This window comes from Eurytemora carolleeae, unplaced genomic scaffold (genome assembly GCF_000591075.1).
Source record: "Eurytemora carolleeae unplaced genomic scaffold, Eaff_2.0 scaffold614, whole genome shotgun sequence".
NCBI lineage: Eukaryota > Metazoa > Arthropoda > Copepoda > Calanoida > Temoridae > Eurytemora > Eurytemora carolleeae.
Genome location: NW_019396583.1, coordinates 160,148 through 175,714, shown reverse-complemented (window position 1 = coordinate 175,714; position 15,567 = coordinate 160,148). Strand labels below are relative to the sequence as shown.

Here is a 15,567-nt window from a genome sequence, read left to right as displayed (position 1 = left end):
AACTTTTAAAAAAATGTTAATTTTACTACGACATTCTTAGTTCAGCTTAATCTGCAGAGTAGGTATTAAATATAAGATGCGGGGTGTCCCATGAAACATGACAGTTGGTAAATAGTTTAGAAAGTCTTCTTCCATAATTTGTTAAGTTGTTATAATACCAAATACAATATTAAAAATATTATGTAGGAGTCATTTTATAGTAAAATTCTTTTCAAAGTAAAATATATTTGAGCAAAAGATTTTCTAAACGAAATAAACTGCAGAAAGCCTTTAATATCTATAATTACAGTGTATGGAAGACAACATTAAAAACTATGTTTCGTGGGACACCCTGTAATTAAAAATAATTTATGTTAGACTCTGAGGTTTTATCAATCGTACATATTAGGTATTTTAGATAGTAACGAAATTTACAAATTTCATGAACGATGAAGAATTTAAAAGAATAATTCAGTGAGCAGAGAGCTCTAATCCTACCTAGAGATTCTTTCTATTCAAGGGAAGGTAAGCGTAATTTTAAGTGACCCTCCATACAAAGATGACAATGCCCGATTTACAACAGTACCCTTGAAACCTTAATCTGATCAAAAATTGTAAGATAACGTCGTTTTACTAACTCGGAAAATGCTTATTTCTGTGAGTTTCTTTTTAGTAGCAAGAGAAATGCGCAAGTCACTTTCGCAGAGAAGTCGGAAAGAAAATAAACAGTTTAAAGAAACAAAAACATGAATATCTAATTCATACTTGATCAGACGAATCAGACAAAGCTTTAAAATATATAAAATCTCGGGAATTATTTGTGGTGTCAAATTTTGTAAATTGTATAAAATAAACATACTATTAAAATAATGTATCTACATAAAGTTTGAATTATCGAAATTTACATCTCCTTGTCACAGCTGATTTGACAGCATTCTGTCTGCTACAGAGAGAAAGCTTGAAAAACAGTCTCTCATTGGTCGAATCAGAACCAACCCTGACTTGGGTTCTATCTAAGCCCGAGTTTGAGTTTTACTCAGGTTTAAGCTTTTAAAGTCTCTTCTTAAGTCAGTCACTTTTTCTTAAAAAAAAACAACGGTAAAAAACACTGCGTTCTATCTAAATGGTACTGTAAATGCAAACAAAACTAGATCTTAAATTACAATAAGAGAGCTAGGAAGATTACATCAAAATGAATTATTGCCTTCTATATGAAACACAAGACAAGTGATACGTACCGCAAATTTTATTTTCAGCAAAAGTTTACAATATTTGAGTTTTATTAGCAAATAATTATCGTCCTAACAATTTTACAATTTTAGCATGACAATAACAAAGAACCTGGTGAGCACTAAACAGATACAAAATCTGATACAAATTTAAATATTAAACTTATTTAAATTATTTTTAATTCAAAAAGTAAGGTCTAAACTGATGACAAGCTCTATTCCTTATTTACATTTGTAAACAAGTTGACTGTAATTATTTTGGTGTTTATGTATAGTTGCCAATCCCGAGAAGTAGTTCCACAATATATCCCTTGACTAAACAATACCAGTTGTGTTGTGATCTACCAGAATATGATCATTATTCTGATACCTAATCTTGTACACAGCGTTCTTTGGTGATACCTTTGTTCCATCCTTTGGTCGTTTACCAACAACTTGACCATTCAGGCAGTAGAAACCACCTTCACAGTTTCCACATGGAGCTTGGACATATTCGACCATACAGGTAATATCCTTCGAGGGTTTACACTTTCTCTTCACCTCTTCACCAGTTGGTCAAGCTTGGTGACTCCAGCATTAGAATTCTTCCATTGCATCTTGGTGACTTCCAACACACTCTTAGTATCTTCCAACTGAACGTTGGTGGTATCATTGGTAGCTTTAAACTTAATCCCTGGTTCTCCCGATTACGACTTGACTGCATTCAGTTCAGAGCATACTTTGTCTTTCTGATCCTCTGCGCTCTGGTTACCTTAAAAAAGGATGTCAATAATATAAACTATAACTGCAGAGATGTTCTAAATAAGTCAGATATTTTCCGATATTTATGTTGGTAAACGGACTAAACGATCACATATAGTTATATGTAGGTGGGAATCAAGGGTAATGTTTATGAACAGGTTGTAAATTCATTGAATATTTACCTGGAGTTTTCTCTGCTACCTGCTTCTCCAGTTTCTTCAATTCTTCTAGAGCTTTATACAGAAGTTGGCCAATAGGAGATCTCATTTTTCTAATTTTCCAAATCTTGAAAGGAGAAAAAATGATTAGTTTTTTTTTCTCACAAAAATGTATCCCGCCATGAATACATGAATACAAAAAATAAGAAGACACAATTACAAGAAATTTGCAAAGAGTATTATGATCACAAAAGTAATCAAAATTACCAAGCTGAACCAATTCAGGATTCTTTTTCAACCAAAGCTATTACAAAGATATAAAAGAGTTGTTTTCTAGACAAGAATGATTACAAAGAAAGTTTATTTTTCCCATTTTTAATTTTAAGTATTAAGGAAACTTTCATAAATTTGCAAAAATTAAGAATATCACTGACAAATAATCGGATTAAAAACAATACTTATAACATCCAGGATTCAAAACTTAGATCTTTAATTCACAGAAGGGATAATATTGAACCATTAATGTTGAAAACTTGAAATTTTAAGTATGTTAATAAACATATAGATTTCTATAGTAGGGATGTTAATAGTATTATCATAGTCAAACTGTTAAGTGAACAATAATACGGAGGCGAGAACGATTAACATAAAGACAGGAGCTTATATTTGAATATTTAATGATTGTTTATTATCAACAAAATATGACCCCTTAACAGACAACATTTGTATTTATTTCTAAATACATACTTCATGGGTTAAGCTTCCACTGTCAGCAGTTATTTACACTTGTAAACAAATAGACCGAAATAATCGCAATATCTGGATCCTGATTTGTTCCACTTAACGACAGGACAATCGTCATGAACAGTATCCACAGTTCCAAAATCACCAGCAACCACATATACTTTAGCATTTTTCATGATGAAGGAGGTATCCTCAACAGCTCTGATCATGGTTCCATGTCCTGGTGTATTAAGAACAACTTGACCATCCAGGCATACTGTTGGTCCTTTGCAGTTTTTACATGGGTCTTTGCAATACTCAACCATCTTAACCATCTTGGCTAATTTCTTCTCAAGCTCAGAAATTTCAGCCTTAGAATTCTCTAATTGGGCCTTTGAGTCTTCAAACTGAATCTTTGTGTCGTCTAATTGGAGCTTGTTGTCTTCTAATTGGAGCTTGGTGTCTTCTAATTGAATCTTTGTGTCTTCTAATTGGAGCTTGGTGTCTTCTGATTGGAGCTTGGTGTCTTCTAATTGAATCTTTGTGTCATCTAATTGGAGCTTGGTGTCTTCTGATTGCTTCTTTACATCATCAAACTGCTTCTTTATATCTTCAAACTGACTTCTATGTTCCTCAACACTCTGAATCTCCAGAAAGAATGAGAATATCAGCAAATACTTTACATTTATATTTATTGAATAGCCACACATGTTAATGCTCACATAATATTAAAAACCTCTTAAATAGACTGTAATCGTAATTTCAAGTGACCCTCCATGCAAAGATGACAATTTTCGATTTACACTGGTATCCTGGAAACCTTTATTTTATCAAAAATATATAAGAAATCATCGTTTTTTTCACTCAAATTGTTTATTTCTGTGAGTTTCTCTCTGTTTAATTGTTGTTCTTATAAACAAGGAATGCGCAAGCCACTTTCGCAGAGAACCCACAAATGAAAAAAACAGTTTAAAGAAACAAAAACATTAATATCTTATTCATACTTGATCAGAAAAAGCTGTCAAGGGTACCGTTGTAAATCAGACATTACCATCTTTGCATGGACATTTATTTGAAAAAATGGAAACAACACCATAATGGAAGATAAAAAATGCTTAACCTGAGCTATATCTATTCCATTTCTGAATCCTGTTCTTAACCCAGAAACAGAAATCTGTGTCATCAGATTCCTTTAGATACTCCAGATAGGATTCTGGAGAGCTGCAGCCCAGGAAACCTAAATAATCATATTATCAATTATTAAGTTTATATAATTTATATTAAATATAAAGGCAAATAATCAGGGGAACAGGGGAAACAAATTTTTATTTTTTTTAAACTGTAAACTCTAATACCTTGAACTTTAACTCGTAGTATATCACAGAGATCTTCAAACAAGAAAGTATTCTCATGCTTCTTTATCCCCTTGAGTATATGAATCCAGTTCTCCTGGTTAATCTTGAAGCTGGAGACGACTTCCTTGATCAGGTTCCTGGATCCACGCAGCTCATACTTGTCTCCCAGACAATACAGATCAAACAGATCATCAATAGAGGATATATCTGAACATAAAGATCAAACAGATCATCAATGCAGGAAATATCTGAACATACAGATCAAACAGATCATCAATGCAGGAAATATCTGAACATACAGATCAAACAGATCATCAATGCAGGATATATCTGAACATGAAGATCAAACAGATTATCGATGAAGGATGTATCTCAACATTAAGATTTGGATCAATGCCCACAAAAAAAGATAAGATAGAAAACTGTACTGTACACTTACAACTGTTTACTAATAATGATAAACTAAAGTTTAGGCCATAATCTTCTTATAATAAATAAATATGCTCTCAGTATAGTTAATAGCCTATACAATTATAAACTATAAACCTCAATGAATTAGACTATTCGATGCCCAAAAAAGGAATGATAATGAAACCCTTTGACAAACTATATTAACTGACTTTTCTCCAATGTACAAGAACTTATTTAAAAAAACTTTTAAAACTGATAAATCGCCTGTGTATAAAATTTCAATAAACTGACCTTTAGTAATTGACTCTTCTCAAGTGTTAAAGAACTTGAAGGATCGATTATCTGACCTGTAATAACTGACTCATCTCCAGTGTATAAGAACTTAATGAGGGTCTGAAAACTAATGAAGGATGGTTTAACTGACCTCTAATAACCGACACATCTCCAGTGTATAAGAACTTAATGAGGGTCTGAAAACTAATGAAGGATAGTTTAACAGACCTGTAATAACTGACTCATCTCCAGTGTATAAGAACTGGATGAGGATCTGAAAACTAATGAAGGATGGTTTAACTGACCTGTATTAACTGACTCATCTCCAGTGTATAAGAACTGGATGAGGGTCTGAAAACTAATGAAGGATGGTTTAACTGACCTGTAATAACTGACTCATCTCCAGTAAAAAAGAACCTGATGAGGGTCTGAAAGCTAATGAAGGATGATTTAACTGACCTGTAATCACTGACTCATCTCCAGTGTATAAGAACTTAATGCCAGTCTGAAAACTAATGAAGGATGGTTTAACTGACCTGTAATAACTGACTCATCTCCAGTATATAAGAACTTAATGAGGGTCTGAAAACTAATGAAGGATGGTTTAACTGACCTGTAATAACTGACTCATCTCCAGTATATAAGAACTGGATGAGGGTCTGAAAACTAATGAAGGATGGTTTAACTGACCTGTAATCACTGCCTCATCTACAGTGTATAAGAACTGGATGAGGGTCTGGAAACTAATGAAGGATAGTTTAACTGACCTGTAATAACTGACTCTTCTCCAGTGTATGAGAACTGGATGAGGGTCTGAAAACTTATGAAGGATGGCTTAACTGACTCATCTCCAGTGTATTAGAACTGGATGTGGGTCTAAAACTAATAAAAAATGGTTTAACTGACCTGTAATAACTGACTCATCTCCAGTGTATAAGAACTGGATGAGGGTCTGAAAACTTATGAAGGATGGCTTAACTGACTCATCTCCAGTGTATAAGAACTGGATGAGGGTCTGAAAACTAATGAAGGATGGTTTAACTGACCTGTAATCACTGACTCATCTCCAGTGTAAAAGAACTGGATGAGGATCTGAAAACTAATGAAGGATGGTTTAACTGACCTGTAATAACTGACTCATCTCCAGTGTATAAGAACTGGATGAGGGTCTGAAAACTAATAAAGGATGGACCAGTGATCTCAACAACAATGAATCCCTTCTCCCGACTCATAAACATCTTCTTCAGCACAGGGGACAGGAGGGACAGCAAGAACTTGTGGGACCTGACAGTTCCCAGCTCCTGGGAGTTCTCATCTACAATCTTGAATTCAACATCATCAAGGTTGGATGCAGGGTCAAGCAAATCTTGGAAATCATAATCCTTGATGTTTATCATTTTAGACTTCATTCTTGTAGTAGGTCTCGAAAATGTCTGAAAATTAACTGAGTAATTATAATTGTATAATAGGAAGAAAGGAATTTAGTTTTAGCCGCAATCGTAATTTTTCTAATCCCCATAGATATACAAACTGATTGTATAAAAAACTCTTTTTTTTCAAACTTAGATTATTTGGTCTAACTAACAGAATTCATAATTTGGAATATTTAATGTCAACGACATTAGGTTGCAAAGATAAAGGTATTAGAAAACTTAACTTTATTCTGATAGACCCTGATTTTTTCAAACAGCTATTTTTAAAGAATATATTTGTCCTAATTAGTCATACTTAGTTTATAAAACAAACGAAATAAAACAAACGATTGACAGGTTCATTAAATAGTTTTTATTGCAACTAACAAATCAAAAAAGGAATTATTCACTGCCTAAATATTGACTATTTTGTTTAAAAATTACAGAAATAATTACCAAATAATGCTCTCCAACAATCCTGAGGATTTAATAACGCTTAAAAGTCAGGGATTTATATCTGAAACATTACAATATTCGTTAAACATACAAATTTTCAATATCAATAATATAAGCAGAAACTATCTAGACAATAGTAACTGAATTATTGGAATAATATTTCTCTGTTCTATCGGAAAATGCCAACAAATATTACAAAACAGGACTGTTTATACAACCTTATTCATGAATACAAAAATAAGAAAACACAATTACAAGAAATATACGATGAGTATTATGATCACAAAAGTAATCAAAATTACCAAACTGAACCAATTCAGGATTCTTTTTCCACCAAAGTTATTTCAAAGATACAATAGAGTAATATGTTTTCTAGACAAGAATGATTACAAAAAGAAAGTTTATTTTTCCCGTTTTTAATTTTAAATATTAAGGAATCTTTCATAAATTTGCAAAAATTAAGAATATCACTGACAAATAATCGGATTAAAAACAATACTTATCAACATCCAGGATTCAAAACTTAGATCTTTAAACAATGGTTGGGACTTGGAGGAAAATTTGGAAGACAACTTCAAATTTTACCGTTTTATTCTTCAAAATGTAAGAATTTCAACATTAGCTTTAACAAGCTTCTAACGTGAAGTTATTTACTGGTAAAATACGATTATGTATTCTCGATTCAAATGGAGCAGCTGTAATAAAGCAGTTTTCTCTATAAACATACAACAATGTAAATGAAAAATGCGATTATGTATTCTACATACAAATAGAGCAGCTGTAATAAAGCAGTTTTCTCTATTTACATACAACAATGTAAATAAATTATAAGGTTATGTATTCTACATTCAAATGGAGCAGCTGTATTAAAGCAGTTTTCTCTATAAACATACAACAATGTAAATGAATTATAAGGTTATGTATTCTACATTCAAATGGAGCAGCTGTATTAAAGCAGTTTTCTCTATAAACATACAACAATGTAAATGAATTACAGTCGGAAGTTTTACTGCCCGTTTGCACAATACTTGTAAACAATGTTAGAAACATCATTATGACACTGAATTCCTGCATTCTCCCAAATAATGATGTATCGTAGACTCAGAAGTCTTGGGAGAGGATTCTAAGAATCATGCAACAAACATAATCTTACAATCCAAGGATCAAAATTAAATCTTGAAAAAGTAAAAACTGAAATTATAAACATTTAACAAGCTCATATTTTGCAGAAGGGATAATATTGAACCATTAATGTTGAAAACTTGAAATTTTAAGTATGTTAATAAACATATAGATTTCTATAGTAGGGATGTTAATGGTATTATCATAGTCAAATTGTTAAGTATACAATTATATGGAGGCGAGAACGATTAACATAAAGACAGGAGCTTATATTTGAATACTTAATGATTATTTATTATTAACAAAATATGACCCCTTTACAGACAACATTTGTATTTATTTCTTAATACATACTTCATGGGTTAAGCTTCCACTGTCAGCAGTTATTTACATTTGTAAACAAATCCAGTGAAATCATCGCAAATTCTGGATCCTAATTTGTTCCAATTAACGACAGGACCGCCAGCGCCCCACCTTAAAGTACCCACAGTTCCAAAATCATCAGCATCCACATTTACTTCATCTTCATTGAACATGTAGGAGGTATCCTCATCAGGTCTGATCATGGTTCCATACCCTGGTGTACCATGAAGAACTTGACCATCCAGGCACACTGTTGGTCCTTTGCAGTTTTTACATGGGTCTTTGGCATACTCAACCATCTTGGCTAATTTCTTCTCAAGCTCAGAGATTTCAGCCTTAGAATTCTCTAATTGGGTCTTTGAGTCTTCAAATTGAATCTTTGTGTCTTCTAATTGGAGCTTGGTGTCTTCTGATTGCTTCTTTACATCATCAAACTGCTTCTTTATATCTTCAAACTGACTTCTTTGTTCCTCAACACTCTGAATCTCTAGAAAGAATGAGAATATCAGCAAATACTTTACATTCATATATATTGAATAGCAACACATGTTAATGCTCACATAATCTTAAAAACCTCTTAAATAGACTGTAATCGTAATTTCAAGTGACCCTCCATGCAAAGATGACAATGCTCGATTTACACTGGTATGCTGGAAACCTTTATTTGATCACAAATATGAAAGAAATCATCGTTTTTTAACTCAAATTGTTTATTTCTGTGAGTTTCTCTCTGTTTAATTGTTGTGCTTATAAACAAGGAATGCGCAAGCCACTTTCGCAGAGAACCCACTAAAGAAAAAAACAGTTAAAAGAAACAAAATCATTGAATCTTATTCATACTTGATCAGAAAAAGCCGTCAAGGGTACCGTTGTAAATCAGACATTACCATCTTTGCGTGGACATTCATTTGAAAAAATGGAATCAACACCATAATGGAAGATAAAAAATGCTAAACCTGAGCTAGATCTACTCCATTTCTGAATCCTGTTTTTAACCCAGAAACAGAAATCTGTGTCCTCAGATTCCTTTAGATCCTCCTGATAGGATTCTGGAGAGCTGCAGACCAGGAAATCTAAATAATCAGATTATCAATTATTAAGTTTATATAATTTGTATTAAATATAAAGGCAAATAATCAAACATACAGGGGAAACAAATTATTTTTATTTAAAAACTGTAAACCCTAATACCTTGAACTTTAACTCGAAGTATATCACAGAGATCTTCGAACAGGAAAGTATTCTCATGCTTCTTGATCCCCTTGAGTATATGAATAAAGTTCTCCTGGTTGATCTTGAAGCTGGAGACAACTTCCTTGATCAGGTTCCTGGATCCACACAGCTCATACTTGTCTCCCAGACAATATAGATCAAACAGATCATCAATGCAGGATATATCTGAACATGAAGATCATCAATGCAGGATATATCTGAACATAAAGATCAAACAGATCATCAATGCAGGATATATCTGAACATAAAGATCAAACAGATCATCAATGCAGGATATATCTAAACATTAAGATCAAACAGATCATCAATGCAGGATATATCTCAACATAAAGATCAAACATATCATAATAGAGGATGTATCTGACCATAAAGATCAAACAGATCATCAATGCAGGATATATCTCAACATAAAGATCAAACATATCATAATAGAGGATGTATCTGACCATAAAGATCAAACAGATTATCAATGAAGGATGTATCTCAACATAAAAATTTGAATCAATGCCCACAAAAAATGACAAAATAGAAAAACTTTTTATAATTAATGATTTAAAAGGACCAGGGGGAATGATAGTTTCCTACCTGTGTGTTCAGTTAGCTGTACTGTACACTACCAACTGTTTACTAATAATGATTTACTACAGTTTAGTCCATAATCTCCTCATAATAAATAAATAAATATGCAGTACGCTCTTAGTATAGTTCATGGCCTATACAATTAGTAAAGGATTAGCGTACATCATCACTCTATACACTATAACCTGGTTGATTTGGACCATGCTATGCCCAAAAAAGAATGACAATGAAACCGTTTAACGAAATATATTAACTGACATTTCAACAGTGTACAAGAACTTAGTTAAAAAAACTGATTAATCGCCAGTGTACAAGAATTTGAAAAACTGACCTGTAATGATTGAAGAACTTGAAGAATGGATTGACTAACCTGTAATAATTGACTCATCTCTAGTGTAAAGAACTTAAAGGATGGTTTAACAGACCTGTAATAACAGACTCATCACAAGTGTATAAGAACTGGATGAGGGTCTGAAAACTAATGAATGATGGTTTAACTGACCTGTAATAACTGACTCATCTCCAGTGTATAAGAACTTAATGCCGGTCAGAAAACTAATGAAGGATGGTTTAACTGACCTGTAATAACTGACTCATCTCCAGTGTATGAGAACTGGATGAGGGTCTGAAAACTTATGAAGGATGGCTTAACTGACTCATCTCCAGTGTATTAGAACTGGATGTGGGTCTGAAAACTAATGAAAGATGGTTTAACTGACCTGTAATAACAGACTCATCTCCAGTGTATAAGAACTGGATGAGGGTCTAAAAACTAATGAAGGATGGTTTAACTGACCTGTAATAACAGACACATCTCCAGTGTATAAGAACTGAATGAGGGTCTGAAAACTAATGAAGGATGGCTTAACTGACCTGTAATAACTGACTCATCTCCAGTGTATAAGAACTGGATGAGGGTCTGTATCTGAAACATTACAATATTCGTTAAACATACAAATTTTCAATATCAATAATATAAGCAGAAACTATCTAGACAATAGTAACTGAATTATTGGAATAATATTTCTCTGTTCTATCGGAAAACGCCAAAAAATATTACAAAACAGGACTATTAATACAACCTTCTACTTGAATACAAAAATAAGAAATCACAATTACAAGAAATTTGCGAAGAGTATTATGATCACAAAAGTAGTCAAAATTACCAAACTGAACCAATTCAGGATTCTTTTTCAACCAAAGCTATTACAAAAAGACAAAAGAATTGTTTTCTAGACAAGAATTATTACCAAAAGAAAGTTCAATTTCTAATTATAATCTTAGATATCAATTGGAAACTTTCAATAATTTGAAAAAAAGAAAACATCCCTGACAAAAAGTTGAATTAAAAACGCTACTTATAAAATTCAGGGTTCAAGGTTTTTATCTTATAAAACAATGTTTGGGACTTAAAAATTAAATTGGAAGACAACTTCAAGTTTTTCTGTTTTATTCTTTAAAATGTAAGAATTTCAACATCAGCTTTAACAAGCTTCTAACGTGAAGTTTTTTGCTGAAAAAAAAAGATTATTTCTAGATTTAAATTAAGCAGCTGTAATTAAAGTAGTTTACACCAATATGAATCAATTACAATCTTGAGCTTTACTGATGATTTAGAATAAGAATTTACTTATCAGCTTCAAAAAGATTAAAACACGGAGTTATTTGCTGAAAAAATAGATTATATCTTGCTCACATTGGTCTATATTTAAATGGAGCAGCTGTAATAAAGCAGTTTACTCAATATACGTACAACATGTAAATAAAATACAAGCTTGAGCTTTACTGCCTATTTGCACCACATGTAAAAACCATGTTAGAACAATTTAAATCATGTTGCTGAACTCCTGCCTTCTTCCAAATAACGGCGTACGGGCATGTTGTGCTATAAAATCCAATCCCGGTATCACCAGCATAAACTACTACACCAACATTTGGATTGTAGATATTGCTTTTAGCTTTGACCATCGCTTTTTTAATAGGAAAATAACCAACAGGTTTCCCATCCAGACAGAATGAACCCATAGAGCAACCAAAACAGGAATGTTGGTCAGGATTCTTCTTTAACAGCACTTCAATCTTCTCCAGAGCTTTATTGAGCTTAGACATATCTCCAGAGACTTGATTCTTGAAGTCTTTTATCTCAACCTTGACATTTTCCACCTCATTCATCTCAACCTTCTCCTTGTCCTTGCAGATCTTGTCGTTCTCCCCCTCATCAGTCTGCATTCCTAAATTTAAAAAACAAATTTTAAACTCCTGAATTATAAGATACAAGTTAACTAAACAAACGATTTTTCTGAGTGAACAGTTTTTTGTAACAAATTATTTATCTGAACTCATGAGAATTAATTTTTCAAAAATGAACAAATTCTCGTAATGAACAATTCTACTGAAAGTACAAAATTGTTAAAAATCCCAAAAACCTAATTCTGCAGAGACTTGATTATTGAAGTCTTTCATCTCAACCTTCCCCTTGTCGTTCTCTCCCTTATCAGTCTGCACTCCTAAATTAAAAAACAAATTTTAAATTTCTCCAGAACTTTATTGAGCTTAGACATATCTGCAGAGACATGATTCTTGAAGTCTATCATCTCAACCTTCTCCTTATCCTTGCAGATCTTGTCGTTCTCCCCCTTATCAGTCTGCACTCCTAAATTTAAAAACAAATTTTAAACTTCTGAATTATAAGATACTAGTTACCTAAACAAACGAATTTTCTGAACAATTTTTCGTAACGAACTATTTATCTGAACTCGGAGATTTTTTGAATTTTTCAAAAATGAACAAATTCTCGTAATGAACAATTTTACTGAAAGTACAAAATTGTTAAAAATCCCAAAAACCTAATTTGATTTAATCTGATATATCAGTCTCCACTTGTGTGTCGAGAACTCTTGAAATCCTTGGTTTTCTACAATTGAAGATTAGTATACGTGTTAGCGCTTAGCAGTACGTATCTATAGCTGGCCAGTGGCCAAACTAATGGACCAATTTTTTCTTCTTCAAAATTCAAATTTTTTTTCTGCGAAGTTCAAATTTATTTTTTTATATAGATTAAGTATATATTTTTTGGATATTTTCACTCATTATGCATAAATTCCAAATAGAATTTAATCTATATTCAGAAGTTTGTTATGACAAAACTTATAAAAAATTGCCTTCCGAAGTGCCATTTTTCCAAAAACTTTAATCTTTTTTTTAGAACTTCTGTACTTGTAGGGTTAGCAAAGCTAGAGACATTTCTCGAAAGTATATGTTTTGTAATTTAGGACCAACCTGTGTCAAAAATGCTCCATTTCTGAATCCTGTTCTTTACCCAGAGGTAAAATTCTGTGTTTTCAGATTCTTGAATATTCTCTAGGTAGGATTCAGAAGAAGTCCAGTCCTTCAGGAAGCCTGCAGAGATATTAGATTTTGAAATATTTAATAAAAGAAACAAATCAAGGTGTTTTATGATTCAAAATTTAGAAAACGCAGAATTTTAAAAAATAGCAAAATCAAAAAAAATAAAGTAAATTTTTTATTCTTAAAAGATCAGACACCTCGAAAAATACCTTGAACTTTATCCTGAAGTATATCACAGAGATCTTCAAACAGGAAAGTAATCTCATGCTTCTTAATCCCCTTGAGTATATAAATCCAGTTCTCCTGGTTGATTTTGAAGCTGGAGACAACTTCCTTAATCAGGTTCCTGGATCCACGCAGCTCATACTTGTCTCCCAAACAATATAGATCAAACAGATCATCAATGCAGGATATATCTGAACATAAAGATCATCAATGCAGGATATATCTGAACATAAAGATCATCAATGCAGGATATATCTGAACATAAAATCATCAATGCAGAATATATCTGAACATAAAGATCAATAAGATCATCAAAACAGGATATATCTGAACATAAAGATCAAACAGATCATCAATGCAGGATATATCTGAACATAAAGATCATCAATGCAGGATATAGCTGAACATAAAGATCATCAATGCAGGATATATCTGAACATAAAAATCATCAATGCAGGATATATCTGAACATAAAGATCAAACAGATCACAATAGAGAATATATCTGAACATAAAGATCAAACAGATCACAATAGAGGATATATCTGAACATAAAGATCAAACAGATCACAATAGAGGATATATCTGAACATAAAGATCAAACAGAATATCTACGAAGGATATCCTGTGTAAAAGAACTTGAAGGATGGTTTAACCGACCTGTATTAATGAATGACTCATCTCCAGTAAAAAAGAACCTGATGAGGGTCTGAAAGCTAACGAAGGATGGTTTAACTGACCTCTAATAACTGACTCATCTCCAGTATATAAGAACTTAATGAGGGTCTGAAAACTAATGAGGAATGGTTTAACTGACCTCTAATAACTCACTCATCTCCAGTATATAAGAACTTAATGAGGGTCTGAAAACTAATGAAGGATGGTTTAACAGACCTGTAATAACTGACTCATCTCCAGTATATAAGAACTGAATGAGGGTCTGAAAACTAATGAAGGATGGACCAGTGATCTCAACAACAATGGATCCCTTCTCCCGACTCATAAACATCTTCTTCAGCACAGGGGACAGAAGGGACAGCAAGAACTTGTGGGACCTGACAGTTCCCAGCTCCTGGGAGTTCTCATCAACAATCTTGAATTCAACATCATTAAGGTTGGATGCAGGGTCAAGCAAATCTTGGAAATCATAATCCTTGATGTTTATCATTTTAGACTTCATTCTTGTAATAGGCCTCGAAAATGTCTGAAAATTAACTGAGTAATTATAATTGTATAATGGGAAGAAAGGAATTTAGTTTTAGCCACAATCGTAATTTTTCTAATCCCCATATATATGCAAACTGATTGTATAAAAAACTTTTTTTTTCAAACTTAGATTATTTGGTCTAACTAACAGAATTCATAGTTTGAACTATTTAAGGAAGATATAGGTATTAGAAAACTTTGTTTTTTTTCTGATAGACCCTAATCTTTTCAAACACCTACTTTTTAAGAATATTTCTGTCCCAATTGGTCCTACTTAGTTTATAAAACAAACGATTGACCAGTTGATGAAATAATTTAGATTGGAACTAACAAATCAAGGAAGGAATTTATCAAATACAGCATCAGCTTTGTTAAGTTTAATAATTACAGAAATAATTACCAAATAATGCTCTCCAACAGTCCTGAGGATTTAATAACTCTTAAAAGTCAGGGATTTATATCTGAAACATTACAATATTCGTTAAACATACAAATTTTCAATATCAACAATATAAGCAGTAACTATCTAGACAATAGTAACTGAATTATTGGAAAATATTTCTCTGTTCTGTCTAAAAATGCCAAAAAATATTACAAAACAGGACTGTTAATACAACCTTATACATGAATACAAAAATAAGAAAACACAATTACAAGAAATTTGCAAAGAGTATTGTGATCACAAAAGTAATTAAAATTACCAAACTGAACCAATTGAGGATTCTTTTTTAACCAAAGTTATTACAAAGATACAC

At 32.3% G+C, this 15,567-nt stretch overlaps 2 protein-coding genes across 3 annotated transcripts; both read right to left on the bottom strand.

Moving 5' to 3' along the window:
• Positions 1 to 2,883: 2,883 nt before the first annotated feature.
• LOC111705891 (uncharacterized) lies at positions 2,884 to 7,126 on the bottom strand. Its single transcript, XM_023478590.1, has 5 exons — positions 6,738 to 7,126; positions 5,993 to 6,302; positions 4,186 to 4,392; positions 3,951 to 4,067; positions 2,884 to 3,479 (listed from the first exon to the last, which is right to left on the bottom strand). Exons 2-5 carry the CDS (start codon positions 6,276 to 6,278, stop codon positions 2,884 to 2,886), a joined length of 1,206 nt encoding a protein of 401 aa, XP_023334358.1. The 5' UTR covers positions 6,279 to 6,302; positions 6,738 to 7,126.
• A 1,005-nt stretch (positions 7,127 to 8,131) lies between these two features.
• On the bottom strand, positions 8,132 to 15,510 carry LOC111705886 (uncharacterized). Of its 2 annotated transcripts, XM_023478585.1 has the most exons (6): positions 15,213 to 15,510; positions 14,501 to 14,810; positions 13,592 to 13,798; positions 13,314 to 13,433; positions 12,461 to 12,541; positions 11,731 to 12,265 (listed from the first exon to the last, which is right to left on the bottom strand). In XM_023478585.1, the coding sequence occupies exons 2-6, from the start codon at positions 14,784 to 14,786 to the stop codon at positions 11,817 to 11,819; spliced, it is 1,143 nt and encodes a 380-aa protein (XP_023334353.1). In that variant the 5' UTR covers positions 14,787 to 14,810; positions 15,213 to 15,510; the 3' UTR covers positions 11,731 to 11,816. The 2 variants fall into 2 exon arrangements, with proteins under 2 accessions (XP_023334354.1, XP_023334353.1); XM_023478586.1 differs by lacking the exons at positions 11,731 to 12,265; positions 12,461 to 12,541; positions 13,314 to 13,433; positions 13,592 to 13,798 and adding exons at positions 8,132 to 8,709; positions 9,179 to 9,295; positions 9,414 to 9,620.
• Between the last annotated feature and the right edge of the window lie 57 nt (positions 15,511 to 15,567).